The sequence below is a fragment of the Frankliniella occidentalis genome, unplaced genomic scaffold, assembly GCF_000697945.3.
Source record: "Frankliniella occidentalis isolate FOCC.00 unplaced genomic scaffold, Focc_3.1 Scaffold3930, whole genome shotgun sequence".
NCBI classification, from domain to species: domain Eukaryota; kingdom Metazoa; phylum Arthropoda; class Insecta; order Thysanoptera; family Thripidae; genus Frankliniella; species Frankliniella occidentalis.
Window position 1 is genome coordinate 3,083 of NW_026270982.1, and position 13,293 is coordinate 16,375.

Below are 13,293 nucleotides of genomic sequence, written 5' to 3' on the forward strand. Positions count from 1 at the left end.
AAAGTTAAAAATTATAAAATTTGAAAGTTATAGCAACCTTGGTTTTTCAGATAGTGGAACTCTGCGATGCTTGGCAAGAGTGCGAGTGGAGTGGGTTAGTTCAGAGCATGCTTCGCAGAGGTGTGAGCCACACACAGTACAATACAAGACTGCAACATGTTGTTCATCTTCGTCACAGTTAACAGCTAACTGGAAATTAAACAATGATTTAAACATGTTTTAGGTGAATTGAAAATGAAGATTTTATGTTTGTTATACCTTTCTTTCCAACTCCAATGCCTCTGCTGATAGGAAAAATGAAATGGCTGCTTTATCTGATGCATGTTGTAGTCGCTCAAGGAGCTCAAGCAAAGAAAAGTTCTTTTTTAGACCCCAGACTCCAGAATTGCCTGTAATCAAGATGTTTCCATTAACATGTCAGAAATCAAGATATTTACAAATATAAGAAAATTTCAGATAACTTTAAAACATACCAACTGGAGTGGGTTGACGATCAAATGGGCATTGAATTGTACTGTCTTTCTGTGGTAAGCGCATCAAACAAGCATGGCAAACAGAATGTCCACAATGAAGTAGGCGTGGGACCTTATCTCCTTGAAGTGAGAATACATCTTCACAGACACGGCACTCAAGGACCTAGAGACAAGAAACCAAAATAGTTAGCAATAAAATGTTATTGGACAATGAATCGTCTGTGGCCAGTCTACAAATTACTGAGAGAAGACAAAAATACACATCAACCAGTATAATATTGTAAAAACTAATTAACCAACAGTTCCAATTTCGTTTAAAACAATAACAGATTAGTTTTCAAGAGCATGTCATCCAAGAAGAATGAAAACCTAAACAAACATAACCTGCACATCCAATTCCAAATAAAACTTCGAATGTAATAAAGTATAGCAACAATTTCATTGTCAAAGAGGAACTTACGTTATTTTTTGAATTTAATTTAGACAATTCCATAAAACTAGCACCACATCGGTCCATATTTACAAAATAACATAAACAAAGCAGACGAAACGCCTAACAAAGCCTTCTAGAGCTCCCCCTCCCGTCTCTCGGTCCCTCCCCGCTTTCGCTTTCTAGGCTAGGTAAGAGGAGTCAAATAGGCGGTGCGCGGTGCGAGTGCGTTGTAGTGAGTGCTGCCACCTAGTGGTGAACATGTGAAAGAGACACACACACTTTGCTTCGAATCCTTGCCCGACAGAGCCAGATTTCGAGAGCCCTTTATTACCTGAAGTGACTTTTGCCTCAGTTACACAGCTTTCCATCGTGCGTTAGCGGCTGAGGTGAGACCCACCCAGGCCCCGTCGTCGAGACTACGCCCAGAAGGGTTGGGCATGGAGGGCACAGGCAGGGGGGGAAGTCCAGGCCAGGATGCACGCGCTGACCCGGTCACGATAGCATTCTCATCTTTATTGCCGAAAAGAACCGAGTGCAGCAGCCCGCCCAGCATAAAAAAAAGGGTCGTCCATGTTATCGATGAGGAACTGCGGCCTTAACGACACCTCGCCGTCGGTTATCGTTGGCGGGCCAGGAGGGTATATAGTGGTCCGGCGGCGCGCAGTGCGAGTAACGAGCTCAACCGCCGCGCCGCACCATGGGCCTCGCCACGGCGGCCCTCGCCCTTGCTCTCGTCGGGACAGGTGAGAGATAGCGACGACCAGGTAAAGGGTATGTTTTCTGGAACTCGACGGACTTGTTCTCGTCCCGCAGCGCTCGGCGGCCGGTGCGTGACGCGGTCCTACGGCCACGGCAGCGTCGTGTGCGTGTGCGACGCCAAGCAGTGCGGCGCCCTGGAGGTGCTCCGCACCCGCGCTGGCCCCGCGGCGGAGGACGGCTCCAGCACGCCCTTCACCATGTTCACCAGCTCCAAGGCCGGGCTGCGGCTGCACCAGGCCGACGGCAACTTCACCAACGGCTACGCCACGACCGGCTCGAAGGGTAAGCAGGACAGCGGGACGACGACTATCTGCTTTTGTTTTCACTCGCGGATAGCGGCGCATCCGCCTTGTGTCCGCCTCCCACGACCTTATCTCGCGAAAAAGATACGGCCGCGGGATCATTAGTGTCGACAGAAACTAACCAACGTGGGGGGTGGGTCAGTGGGTGACGCGGAGGGCGAGGACGAAGAGGATGAGTACGACGACCTGGAGGATGGAGAGGAAAAGACGTTCATGTGGACGCGGGGCAACGTGCGCCTCACCGTAGACACGGCCACGACCTACCAGACGGTGGACGGCTTCGGGGGCGCCATCACCGACTCGGCCGCCATCAACATCCACCGGTTGGAGCCGGACGTCCAGGACGTGCTCATGAGGTGAGTTCGTGGGGAGGACGATCCCCCCGGGTGTCGCGAAGATGAGGGACTTGCCTGACCCCCTGTTCGGCCCGCAGAGCGCTGTTCGCGCCCGAGGGCAACGCCTACAACATGCTGCGCGTGCCCATGGGGGGCACGGACGACTCCATCCGGAAGTACACGTACGCCGACTCGCCCGGGGACGTGGAGCTCGAGCGCTTCAAGCTCGCCGACGAGGACATCCAGTACAAGGTGAGTCCCCCACCGGCGACGAGGGGTTCGCGCTCCCCTTACGAGCGCACAGCCGTGAGTGACGCCGACGGTGACGTTCCAGATCCCCGTGCTGCTCAACGCCAGCCGCCTGTCGGGCGGGGAGACGAGGGTCATCGCCTCGGCGTGGACGGCGCCGCCCTGGATGAAGACCACCGACCAGTACGTGGGCGGTTCGCTGCGCAGGGAGATGTACCAGGTGAGCTTGATGCACTCTCTTTTGCCCGCAGTGACGCGCTGCCCAGCCGCTCTTATCGGAAGGGTACTTCAACCACCCAGCCTAAAAATCAGTGAACACCCTCCAAAACAATTAGAAAAAATTCAGTAAAAGAAGAAAAAGTCAAGGCAAATTCAAGTGAAAATCAATAAAAGCCAGAAAAAAAATCAATAAAAATCAAGAAAACACAGAAAAATTGGTGTGCGCTTGAAGTAAGTGAAGTACCCCTGGCTGTTATCTGAACCCGTGTCCTGTGGACGGCGCAGGCGTGGGCAGACTACCACCTGCGCTTCCTGTCGGAGTACGCGCAGCGCGGCGTGGCCGTATGGGCGCTCACCTCCGGCAACGAGCCCATCAACGCCTTCTTCACGCCGCTGCTCATCCGGTTCAACTCGATGGGCTGGACGCCGCTGCAGCAGCGGCGCTGGATCGGCCGCCACCTCGGCCCCGCGCTCCGCCGCTCCCCCTTCAACGCCACCAAGCTGCTCGCGCTGGACGACCAGCGCATGCTGCTGCCCTGGTGGCTCGACATCGTGTTCCGCGACCCCGTGGTGCGCGACCTGGTGGACGGCGTGGCGGTGCACTGGTACTGGGACATTGTGGACCCGCGCCTCGGTCTCGAGGCCACGCACCAGCACTTCCCGGAGAAGTTCCTCATCAGCACCGAGGCCAGCAGCGGTAAGTCCCGCACCAACTTGGGTCCGTCCCCAGCGCAAACATTAGGAGAACCCCTCCTGAACTGTACTCTCTGCGCGCAGCCGACAAGCCCTGGGACGTCGCCAAGGTGCAGCTGGGCTCGTGGGCGCGGGGCGAGAAGTACATGACGGACATCCTCAAGGACATGAACGCGTGGGTGACGGGGTGGATGGAGTGGTCGCTGGTGCTGGACACACAGGGCGGGCCCTCGTGGTCGCGCAACTACGTGGACGTGGGCGTGATGGTGGACCCCGCGCGCCAGGAGGTGCTGCTGCAGCCCACCTACTACGCCATGGCGCACTTCTCGCGCTTCGTGCCGCGCGGCTCGCGGCGCGTCCGCCTGCAGGTGGAGCGGGCCGACCTCTCGGGCGAGGCGCAGCCCGACGAGCAGGGGCTGTCCGGCCGCGCCGACGTGGACGCCACGGCCTTCGTCACCCCGGACGACACCGTCGTCCTCGTCCTGCACAACGCGTGAGTGTTCTCGTGGTGTTCTCCCCCCGATGCTCGCTCGCGGCAGAAGGGCTCTGCTGCACCCCACCCCACCAGACGCCTGGCAGCCGGCCGAGTAGGCAGCGCTTTCCACGCGGATGTGCGGCGCGCGGTCTACCTTGCGGTTAGCAGGCGCCCGGCCGCTAGCGATCCCTCCGGGAGCTCTACTCTCTGCCCGCTTCTAATATCTGTTTGTATTTTCTTGCCGGGCGCAGCGGCGACAGCGACGCCTCCGTGTCGGTGCGGGATCCCCGCGTGGGCGTGACCAGCGTGGTGCTGACGGCGCGCTCCTTCAGCACCCTGCTGTACTCGGCCTCGGAGCGCGGCGGCGGCGGATCGGGCGCTGCAGGAGAGGGAGCCCGGAGAGAGCGAGACTGATTGGCCACAACCATCCTTTAACAATGCACTAGTATTTTTTAGGTGTATCTCTGAGAGAATTATGTTTGTATTTAAAATCATGTGTAAGAAAAACACAGAATTGAACCGCTTGCGTTTTCACACCCCATTTTTTAACGATTACGGTCGCAATAACACTGCAATGTTGTTGCAGCTGTTGGATGCGGTCTTCATGTCATGAATAATCATTGAAACAAACAGGGTTTACTTAAATCATAAATATTTACTATCACAGGCGAAAAGGACCGAGGCGGGGTGTTCATGCAGTAGTGTACACTAGCTAGTGTGCGATGGGCAGATGAATGTTTTCAAGTCGCGAAGCTCTTTTTGAGGCGCAGCGTGGTCAGCGTGACGAGGACGAAGAAGGCGAGCCAGAACGTGGCGGAGAGGAAGCCGTTGCGGACGTCGGGGCTGCCGAGCCCCCAGCCCCGGTTCATGATGGACCGGATGGCGGTGGTGGCGAGGTTCAGCGGCAGCAGCCACACGCTGTTGCGCAGCAGCGGGTGCATGCCCTCCAGCGGCCACATCAGACCTGGAAAGTCAAATAAACGGCGTCACGTGTGGTTCACCCATACACATTTACAGAGATACGTTCAGCAGTCGTGAGCTGTATTCCGTATAGCTGCGCGCAGGAGAGCTTCCGTCGTTTAGCTAATCTGAAGCCGACTCACCGCTCAGAAGCAGGGTGGGGAAGTAGAAACCCATGCAGCAAAACGTTGCTTCGAAATCAGAGGTGAACAAAGACGATATGAAGTAACCTGCGAAAAGAGACATTTGTAGTTTTGGTTGTTGTCAACGCGGTTGTACCATCCAGGGAGGTGTTGGACCTACCTTGAAACATGCCGCAGAAGCCGTGGATGAGGCACAGAAATATTAGAATCCACAACGAGCCGTTGTTCTCAAAGCCCAAAAACCCGCACATAAAGACGAGTGTGATTCCTGTCACAATCAACATCATGACGGCGTCCACCAGCACGTGTGCTCCAAGAATCTCCGTCACTCGGACACCTTAACGCAGAAGAAAGACTCGAAAAATTGGTATGCTTGGCTTGTAAATTGTTGTAATATTATTCTGGGCCAAGGGTGTAGGGCAGTTTTTTTTTTACCCGATGATATGCTACGCTCCATGAAGCCGTCCTTTCTGTCGTCGATGAACCCAGACATGGTGTAGATGCAGTTTATGTTGTACACCACTCTGTGAAGAAAAGAACGGTGACGTCAGAGTCTCTCTTTCTACACAGCAAAAGAAAAAAATAATATTCCACGCGACCGAGCTGTCAGCGAGTTGGTTTCGTTTCAGGTCTCTGCGGCACGAGGACGTGCGCGACTCACGAGAGGATGACGGCGGGCGCAAAGAAGTCCGGGAAGTACAGGTCCCGCTTGCCGTAGATGGGCTCGTTGAACTGCATGGGCAGGGCCTTGGCGTTGGGGTTGCCCTTGCAGCCGCGCTGCACGTCCTCGAAGTACTGCAGCGCCGCGGTGGCCAGCGCCGACCGCGCCAACTCGCTCACCTGCCGGTCTGGAGGACGACATACGACATGGGAGGAAAAATTGTCACGAGGAAAGACATACAAAATGGGGAAAACAGTAAATGCCTTCGTGCCACGTAATAGAAAGGAGATTCTCTTGATCATAAAAGTAATGACGTACGCGGGAAATACTGCCAGCCGTACTCACTCGACATGTCAAGCCAGACGCTGATGTCGCTGCTGTCCAGGGTGGTGGCCGTGACGTCCCTGCCCTCGCGGCTGCGCGCCACCAGCGAGTGGGAGTAGTTGGACGGGAAGTGGATGACACCCCAGGCGCGACCTTCCCGCACCGCGCGCTGCGCCGCGTCCACGTCGTCGTAGTCGTCCTATGGGCGGAAAAGAAAGGGGGGGGGGACGGAGAGGAATGAAGAGGAGGAAATGTACGACGACGAGAGAGGAAAATCGGGAGGACGTTTTGGAATACCCACCACGTCAAACATGTCCTTGTTGATGCGCTGGAGGTATCGGCAGCTCAAGCCGCGCGGGTCCTCGGCCTCGCAGTCTGACGGGAAGGCGGGCAGGTTCCTCTCGCAGCACGTGAAGTCGTCGTTGACGACGGCGAGGTGCAGGGACTTGGGGTCGCCGCCCACAGCGAAGCCGAACAGCACGCAGATGATGATGGGGAGAGCGAAGAGAATGCCGATCACACTGACAATAAGATGTTTACACGTAAACGTTTTGGGAAACCCCAAGACCTTATCGCACCACCTTTTCTCGGCGACTCTGGTGACTCACGACTTATTCCTCCAGGTGAAGACGGCCATTTTCCAGGTGCACGGCGCCACGTTGGAGTGGCCCGCCAGGACGACGGGCCTGGTCTGCAGCAGCGACGGGTCGTCCACCACCACGGGCCTCGACTGCACGTCGGCCTGCTCGTCTTGTGGCCGCGGGGTGGCGTGCTGCGGTGTCGTCTCCACCAGGGCGATGGCGTGGCTGTCGCTCTGCACAAAGACAAACGATTCATTACTTCTTTCCCCTTCAATCGCCGTCAACATTAAAATTACGTTTCGTTTTTGTCGCCGTTCTTTTCGATGGGCCTCCCTCACCGTGCCATGTCGCTCCCGCTGCTGCCGCACGCTGAGCTTGAGGAACACGTCCTCCATGGAGGCGCAGCCGTAGCGCCGCAGCAGCGCTTCGGGCGCGTCCTCGTCCAGCAGCGTGCCGTTGCGCATCAGCCCCACGGCGTCCGACTGCCGCGCCTCCTCGATGTAGTGCGTCGTGATGATGACGGTGGTGCGCGCGTTCCGCGTCTCGTTCAGCAGCAGGTCCCAGATGCTGCAACACAACGGGCGGGGTGAGGTTCAGGACAGAACATTCGTTCGTTAGCGCCGCGGGGGCTGCTGCACGCCTCAGGACGTCACTGTACGACGCCCATTCACAATCGGTTCCAAAGCAGCGTCAATTTTTTTTTCTCCCCCTCCGCAACTGGTTTGAATTACGAGACAAAGCAGTGCATCTCATTTTCCTTTGCGACGGCGGCGCAAACGTGCCGAGGCATCGATATACGCCCCTGCACACCGTTCATACCTCTGCCGCAGGGTGGGGTCCACGCCGACGGTGGGCTCGTCCAGGATGAGGACGGGCGGCTTGTTGAGCAGGGCCACCCCCAGCGACACGCGGCGCTGCTGCCCGCCGCTGCAACAAGTCGATAAGAGGAGGTTCAAGGCGTTGTGAAGAAGTTTGTGCAGGATAGGATACTGAGCGATCGAGAGGCTTCGCACCAGTGCACTCTGATTCGAACACTCTCAAAAAAGTTGAGCCAAGGCTCCCCGGCCTCCAGAAGTCGTCCTCCAAACCCGACACGCAGAGCTCTGTGTCAAGGACGGCCAAGGACGACTTGCGCGTTATATAGCTCTCGTAAGAATACCGTTAAACCAATTCATGACTCACCTCAACTCACCGACGAGCTTGTCGGGGAAGGGGATGTCCAGTAGTTTGAGCAGGCGCTCGCTGCGCAGACGAATCTCGGCCGTGGTCATGCCCGAGATCCAGCCGAAGTAGCGGAAAGTCTCAGCCACCGTGAACATGCCGTGCAGGGCCAGCTCCTGCGATAGCGGCGGTTAGGATGCATTTACTACAACGCAGCGCGGGAGTTTGTTGCCGACGACCTCGCCTACAACGCCCAAGTCCTGGGTACTTACGAACCTGCGGCATGTAGCCCACCGTGGGCCCGGGCAGCCCGGAGCCCGGTGCCCCGGGCCCGAACCCGAGCACCCGGATGGCACCGTTGTCCAGCGGACGTCGGCCAACGATGCACGTCAACAAGGTCGTCTTTCCGCAGCCGCTGGCGCCCAGAAGACCGTAGCTGCACAGAGCGGAGCATGTTCGCGAATTCGAATCCAGGCCAGGCTACGGTGGCCCACCAGACCCCGAAAAATTTGTAGTTATACTGTATTGCATGCAGGCGTGTAGTCGCGTTGCCTACTCGCAAGGGGCCATTAGGCGCCAAGAGGTGAGAGACGTTAGCCCGCAAGGTTGTTACCTTTAATTAACGGTTTAACAGCTGGGTTAAGGTTATCTTTCATCTAATGTTAACGTTATCGCGTTATATTTTTAGCTTGGCGTTAGCCGAGCGTTAACGTTAGCGCGTTTAGTTCGTAACGTCCTTAATGCAGTAACGGCGTTAACGATGATAACCGATTTAGCTACCTACGTCAAACGACAAAGATATTCGATGAAAAAAACATCGTTGATGATGAGAGGACAGGACAGGCATCAGCCTAAAAGCAAATCGTGCCTGCTCACTTCGCTTACGGTATACATTTCCGCCACTCTCGGACTCGGACGTATGCAGATCACCAGGAATAATTGAAGGCGAAATGCATAACTATTCCAAGCGAAATTTCATTGTAATTACAAAAGCATTGCTTTCGTTTGCTACAATGCCACTGTATATAAGCTGACTGCTATAAGTCTCCTGTCTATGTATACTTTGTCTCTGACCACTATTATTTAATAACTCTGAGAAAAAGAAATCTGTCTGAGCATGGTTTACTGTCCAGATCGAAGCTTTTTCGTTGCACGTCACGTTTACTGCTCGCATGGTAAAAATAGTTTCTTGTATTACAAGACCTAGTCTTGGATGCCATTGGCGTTCTCCATAAGATCCAAGACCGGGTCTTGTAATACAAGAAACTTTTTTCACCGTGCGGAAAGGAATATTTTTCTCAGAGCGAAACCTTAAATCCTTTCAGGCATAGATCGTTAAAAAAAATCAAATTTACCTTTGCATTTGTTCTCACGAGCACTTTTCACAACATCTAGTGTACTCTCACTAGCATTTAAAAAATAAAAATAAAACGATTAACGATAACGGCGTTAGTGCCGTCTATTAACGTTCCCTCCTTACTTTTCCAAAAACCAATAACGTTATCGCGCTAACGTTCCACCCCGGTTAACTTTATTGTTCACGCCTTAATTTTTTTTGTATTAACGTTTACAATCCTGCTGCCCACACGGTTGCATGCGGTGCAGTATAAGCACGAAATTTTCTGAGGTTTGTAGGCCACCCTGTATCGTGTCGAGATTCCCACTTTTTAATTTTCGCCAACTTACATGCTGCCCTCGGCCACGGTCATGTTGAGCCCGTTGAGGACGGGGGTGCCGCCGCGGGTGTAAGACTTGCGGGCATCCTTGACGACGACGGCCGCCGCGCGGACACCTGCGACAGCTGCCCCTGACTCCGCAGGCGCGTGAGGACCGCCGCTGTGCGCGACAGCAGAGGAGTTACTTAAAGACACGCAATTCCAGCGCGGAGCGCTTTTATTAACACGTTGATTGCTATGCCACACGCCGCCGTGTGGTCGCACACGGAGCCCGCGCCGCCCTGGTCATGCTCGGCAAGGCACAGGACATTCTAACGACACATAAGTCCGCGGAGGTCCCACGAAAAAAAGGTAAACGGCATTCATCATTCTAGAGCCTCCTTGACAAAGTAATTAAACATTGTGCCTCCGCGGCAATCCTGATGAGGTCATTCCAACTCTTCACACTGGGGCGCATACAATCACAACGGTCGACTCCGAACGCCAAATTCATAATTTCCAGAAAAAGAGTCTTCAGAAAAAATGCTCAAAAAATCTTTGTTGGTAGGAAGGTGTGAGATAGTCCCGAGGACAGTCCCCACTGGCTGTCTTTATCCGAAGGAACAAACTTCTTCTTTTGATAGGATTGATAAAATTTCATAAGTTTTGATAAGGATTGCCGTCGTTTTTAACATTGCCGTTCAAGTTTCGATTTTGCTGCTTAACGTTCCAGTGGCTTCTTTTTAGAATTTTTTTCTAGCTCCGATTTTTCCTTGCAGATAAACGAATTTTCCCCGAAAATTACAAATCTTTGAAACCCTACTCCGCGCTACATTGGCTGACCTTTGGGTATCCATGGCTCCTCTGGCGGCCCGCTCCGCTGTGCTGTGCTCCACGCTGAGCTCCACGCTGTGCTCCGGCCGCCGCACGTGCTGCACTGTGGCGCTGGTCGCGCACCTCCACGAGGAGTGTCGCGGCTCGGCACGCACCCCGGGAGCGGGAGCGGGAGCGGGAACAACGGCGGGATCGAGCCTGCCTCGTGTGTCGCACTCCCTCCAGCCCCAGACCGCCACACACACAATGATGGTGAGCCTGAAGCTCCCCTCCGGTCAAGCCGCGTGGGTAGGGTTCCCCCCCAAGGCGGTTCGATGATCACGCCCTGAGCATGCCTCACCCCTTCCGCCTCCCTCCCACCAACGCAGACTTTCCGTTCACATTTCACAGTTTATTTTTCACGTGGAACACAACCAGCCCCGCTACCGCCACGACGAGGACCGCGTTTTTGAGTGGGTGTCCTTGGCATTGGTCTTTGCCTACAGGCGCCACCCCCCTCCTCACCTCCATTTCCCCATCTCTGCCCCTGCTCCCTGCGCGTCCAGCGCCACTCTTACCCTCCCCCACCTCCTCCACCCGGTACACGTCCCAGTCCGAGAGAATAGACCACGCTGCACGCGAACTGTCGCGCGCGGACCGACCCAAAGTCCCGCCTGTCAGCGGGAGGGAACGGAAAGAAGAAACTATCGGCACGGTGCGGCGATACTCGCCAAGAAAAAGGCAAGCGAAAGATTTCGAGTGCGAGTAGTGGACCCGGAAAAGCAGCGTGCTACGGGCACTATGGGCTGAATGAAAAATGGAAAGAAAACGATAGTGATTGACACGAGCCATAATTGCTCATTGTGTTTCTGTGCAAACCCCCTCCTCCCCCTCTCCACATTCCCTCCCGCCCAAGGTAAGCGATGCGCCGTCTCAATCACCATACAGTCAGGGTTCCCAACTTCGGACTGGCGCCCTAACGTCGGCGAAATGGAACTAATTTTTGTGCAACGCTAGAGGGGGTCGTGCATCCAAAAAGGGAGGTTCTTGAATCGAGTAAATATCCTTGGAACAAGGTAATTTCCTAGGCCTGTGCTGTGCTCTTTTTTTTTCAGTGTATCGTGTGTACGGATATTTCGTCGTCTGATAGAAATAGTGAAAGTGTGGAGGACTGTTGGTTGTTGCCGCATGGTGGTGGCTTGCAATTTGGCTGCCCGCGAATAGGCAATTTTTCCTAGATTTTCTCCTGTCTGTAAGTCAACAATTCAAACCCGTAGTGTTCAATTAAAATCTTAACAACTAGTCGGACAGGCCTCAACATTTTGCACAGCGTCACTTCTTGAAATAGGCTTTCATTCCAACTCCGTTTGGCATACCATTTCTTTTTCTGTTGTTTTCCTCTCTCTGGGGAGGGGGAGGGCGGACACCCTACCCTCCCCGTTTCCTCCTCCAGTCCGGTTCTCCAGTCACCCGACTGCGGTCAGTCCCCTCCGAGTCCACCGAGGGCCCCCTCCCGTTCGCCGCCGGTCACTTCACTTTCGGGTCACATTTGGCCCCTTTCGGCCACCGACCCCCTCCACTGCAGTCGTGTGGCCGCCCAGCTGTGTGCGCGCCCCCGACAAACCTAAACCTTAAAAGCCTTTTGACAGCCGTCGCCATAATACCTGCAAATGTAGCGGTGCACCGTACTCGAAATAGTGTAGGCCGAATGGAGGGGCTAACTTAGCTCTAAAGAACACACTTCGAGCCACCGATTCCAACTGAACCAGTGGCTACGCTAGGTGCATAGTCCTCACTAAAAGTACGAAACATTTATTTAATCCATTATGTTGTTTTTACACTGGATCAGAAAGTATAACGATGAAGATTCGTCTCGAACGGTGGTCATAAGTTAGTGGCAGGTCTCCTAGAAGGGGATTACGTCGGCCTCGACGGCGATGCTCTCGATTCCAACCTCGTCGACTCCTCTACGAATGCGGAAGAAGCCGTTCTCGCCCCAGTCCTGGCCCCAGCTGTTCTTCACGATCCAGTACTTCTCGCCGGACGGGTCGACGCCGTAGCCCACCAGGAGCACGGCGTGGTTCACCTCCTGGCAGCATGACAGAGGCGTTACAAGCATGCCGAAAAGCGCGGGACTCTAGAGCCCGGCAGCCGGCAGCGGACGGACATCGGATGCCCACAAGGAGTCCGGAAGCAGTAGTGAAATTGGGACGCTCAATTCGATTGATAGCTCCCTCTCACTTTCGGATGTCAAGTGAGCATCGGATGCCCGCCCGCTCTGCGTGGGACGTCCTTTGCGGGGCGCCAGGCGCCGCCCGGTGGGCAGGCAACCCAGCCGACTGGCGCGCGCGCGCAAGGTCGCCGTTGCCTATCCGGGCGGCGCCGAGCCTTCCTGCCGATGGACCCAGACGGACAGTTCATACTCACCTCGAAGTACGGAGGTGGATCCAGCTCGCTCTCGAGGGCGACGCGATGGTACACGCCGCTCTTGTAGTGCATAAAGTCGGGGTGCACCTCGAAGCTCACGGACACGGGGCCGTTCTGCACGAGGGCCAGCTTCATCTCGGCCTCGTTGCAGCCACCGTAGTAGCCTGCGCGCAGAAAAGTGTGAGACGGGCGTCGAAGTTCATCGATGTTTCTCTTCTTGGAAATTCATCGCAAGTTCACGAGGTTCATTCCTCTCACCTCCCACGTAGCGGTAGCCGGACGAGTACACGCGGTCGCAGCTCTCGCGGGGGCAGCTGCTGTCCTTGCCGGTGTAGGGCGCGCACTGCTCGTCCACCAGGCCGTAGTCCTGGGCGTAGCGGCCGGCGATGAGGTAGGGGAAGCCGCCGTCGCAGCCCTGCGACAGGCCGGAGCAGCTCACCACGTCCTGGGGGGACAGCATGGTCTGGACTGTGTTGTTGGTTCGCAGGCGCAGGCGGGCCTCCATCATGCCGACGGACGAGAAAGCGTAGCAGCTGCCGCATGAGCCCTGGTTCCTAAAAGTAGTATGCGAGTCATGAAAAGACTGAAATTTCTCTGTGAAAACATTTAAATAATCATTTTTAAATATCG

General features: G+C 55.2%; 4 protein-coding genes across 4 annotated transcripts; 1 reads left to right on the forward strand and 3 right to left on the reverse strand.

The window, feature by feature from the left end:
- Positions 1-6: 6 nt before the first annotated feature.
- On the reverse strand, positions 7-1,189 carry LOC127752097 (E3 ubiquitin-protein ligase TRIM23-like). Its single transcript, XM_052276673.1, has 4 exons — positions 934-1,189; positions 474-636; positions 259-389; positions 7-189 (listed from the first exon to the last, which is right to left on the reverse strand). The coding sequence occupies exons 1-4, from the start codon at positions 988-990 to the stop codon at positions 28-30; spliced, it is 513 nt and encodes a 170-aa protein (XP_052132633.1). The 5' UTR covers positions 991-1,189; the 3' UTR covers positions 7-27.
- Positions 1,190-1,233: 44 nt separating this feature from the next.
- On the forward strand, positions 1,234-4,457 carry LOC113203418 (lysosomal acid glucosylceramidase-like). The gene is made up of 8 exons (XM_026418106.2): positions 1,234-1,649; positions 1,720-1,947; positions 2,110-2,323; positions 2,401-2,554; positions 2,637-2,771; positions 3,056-3,467; positions 3,548-3,956; positions 4,190-4,457. The coding sequence occupies exons 1-8, from the start codon at positions 1,604-1,606 to the stop codon at positions 4,350-4,352; spliced, it is 1,761 nt and encodes a 586-aa protein (XP_026273891.1). The 5' UTR covers positions 1,234-1,603; the 3' UTR covers positions 4,353-4,457.
- A 116-nt stretch (positions 4,458-4,573) lies between these two features.
- Positions 4,574-10,492, reverse strand: LOC113203411 (ABC transporter G family member 23). The gene is made up of 14 exons (XM_026418094.2): positions 10,267-10,492; positions 9,455-9,604; positions 8,045-8,204; positions 7,790-7,944; positions 7,427-7,534; positions 6,946-7,174; positions 6,635-6,840; positions 6,328-6,547; positions 6,048-6,225; positions 5,703-5,889; positions 5,477-5,565; positions 5,202-5,378; positions 5,042-5,128; positions 4,574-4,902 (listed from the first exon to the last, which is right to left on the reverse strand). The coding sequence occupies exons 1-14, from the start codon at positions 10,278-10,280 to the stop codon at positions 4,679-4,681; spliced, it is 2,184 nt and encodes a 727-aa protein (XP_026273879.1). The 5' UTR covers positions 10,281-10,492; the 3' UTR covers positions 4,574-4,678.
- A 1,540-nt stretch (positions 10,493-12,032) lies between these two features.
- LOC127752098 (dipeptidyl peptidase 1-like) lies at positions 12,033-13,217 on the reverse strand (the record flags this gene model as incomplete). Its single annotated transcript, XM_052276675.1, is given in 3 exon segments — positions 12,033-12,325; positions 12,664-12,827; positions 12,922-13,217. Coding segments are annotated over 3 exon segments (643 nt in total), but the record flags the coding sequence as incomplete, so codon positions are not given.
- Positions 13,218-13,293: the final 76 nt, after the last annotated feature.

Bases quoted from the DNA above. Each gene is read 5' to 3' on its own strand.
- LOC127752097 (XM_052276673.1), bottom strand. From the start codon at position 990: ATGGACCGATGTGGTGCTAGTTTTATGGAATTGTCTAAATTAAATTCA. The intron at 637-933 runs GTAAGTTCCTCT...TCTTGTCTCTAG, and splicing joins AATTAAATTCAAAAAATAAC to GTCCTTGAGTGCCGTGTCTG. The intron at 190-258 runs GTATAACAAACA...TTTAATTTCCAG, and splicing joins CATTGGAGTTGGAAAGAAAG to TTAGCTGTTAACTGTGACGA.
- LOC113203418 (XM_026418106.2), top strand. From the start codon at position 1,604: ATGGGCCTCGCCACGGCGGCCCTCGCCCTTGCTCTCGTCGGGACAG. The intron at 2,772-3,055 runs GTGAGCTTGATG...TGGACGGCGCAG, and splicing joins TGCGCAGGGAGATGTACCAG to GCGTGGGCAGACTACCACCT. The intron at 3,468-3,547 runs GTAAGTCCCGCA...CTCTGCGCGCAG, and splicing joins CAGCACCGAGGCCAGCAGCG to CCGACAAGCCCTGGGACGTC.
- LOC113203411 (XM_026418094.2), bottom strand. The intron at 7,945-8,044 runs GTTCGTAAGTAC...CCGCTATCGCAG, and splicing joins CGGTGGGCTACATGCCGCAG to GAGCTGGCCCTGCACGGCAT. The intron at 4,903-5,041 runs GTGAGTCGGCTT...TTGACTTTCCAG, and splicing joins CCCCACCCTGCTTCTGAGCG to GTCTGATGTGGCCGCTGGAG.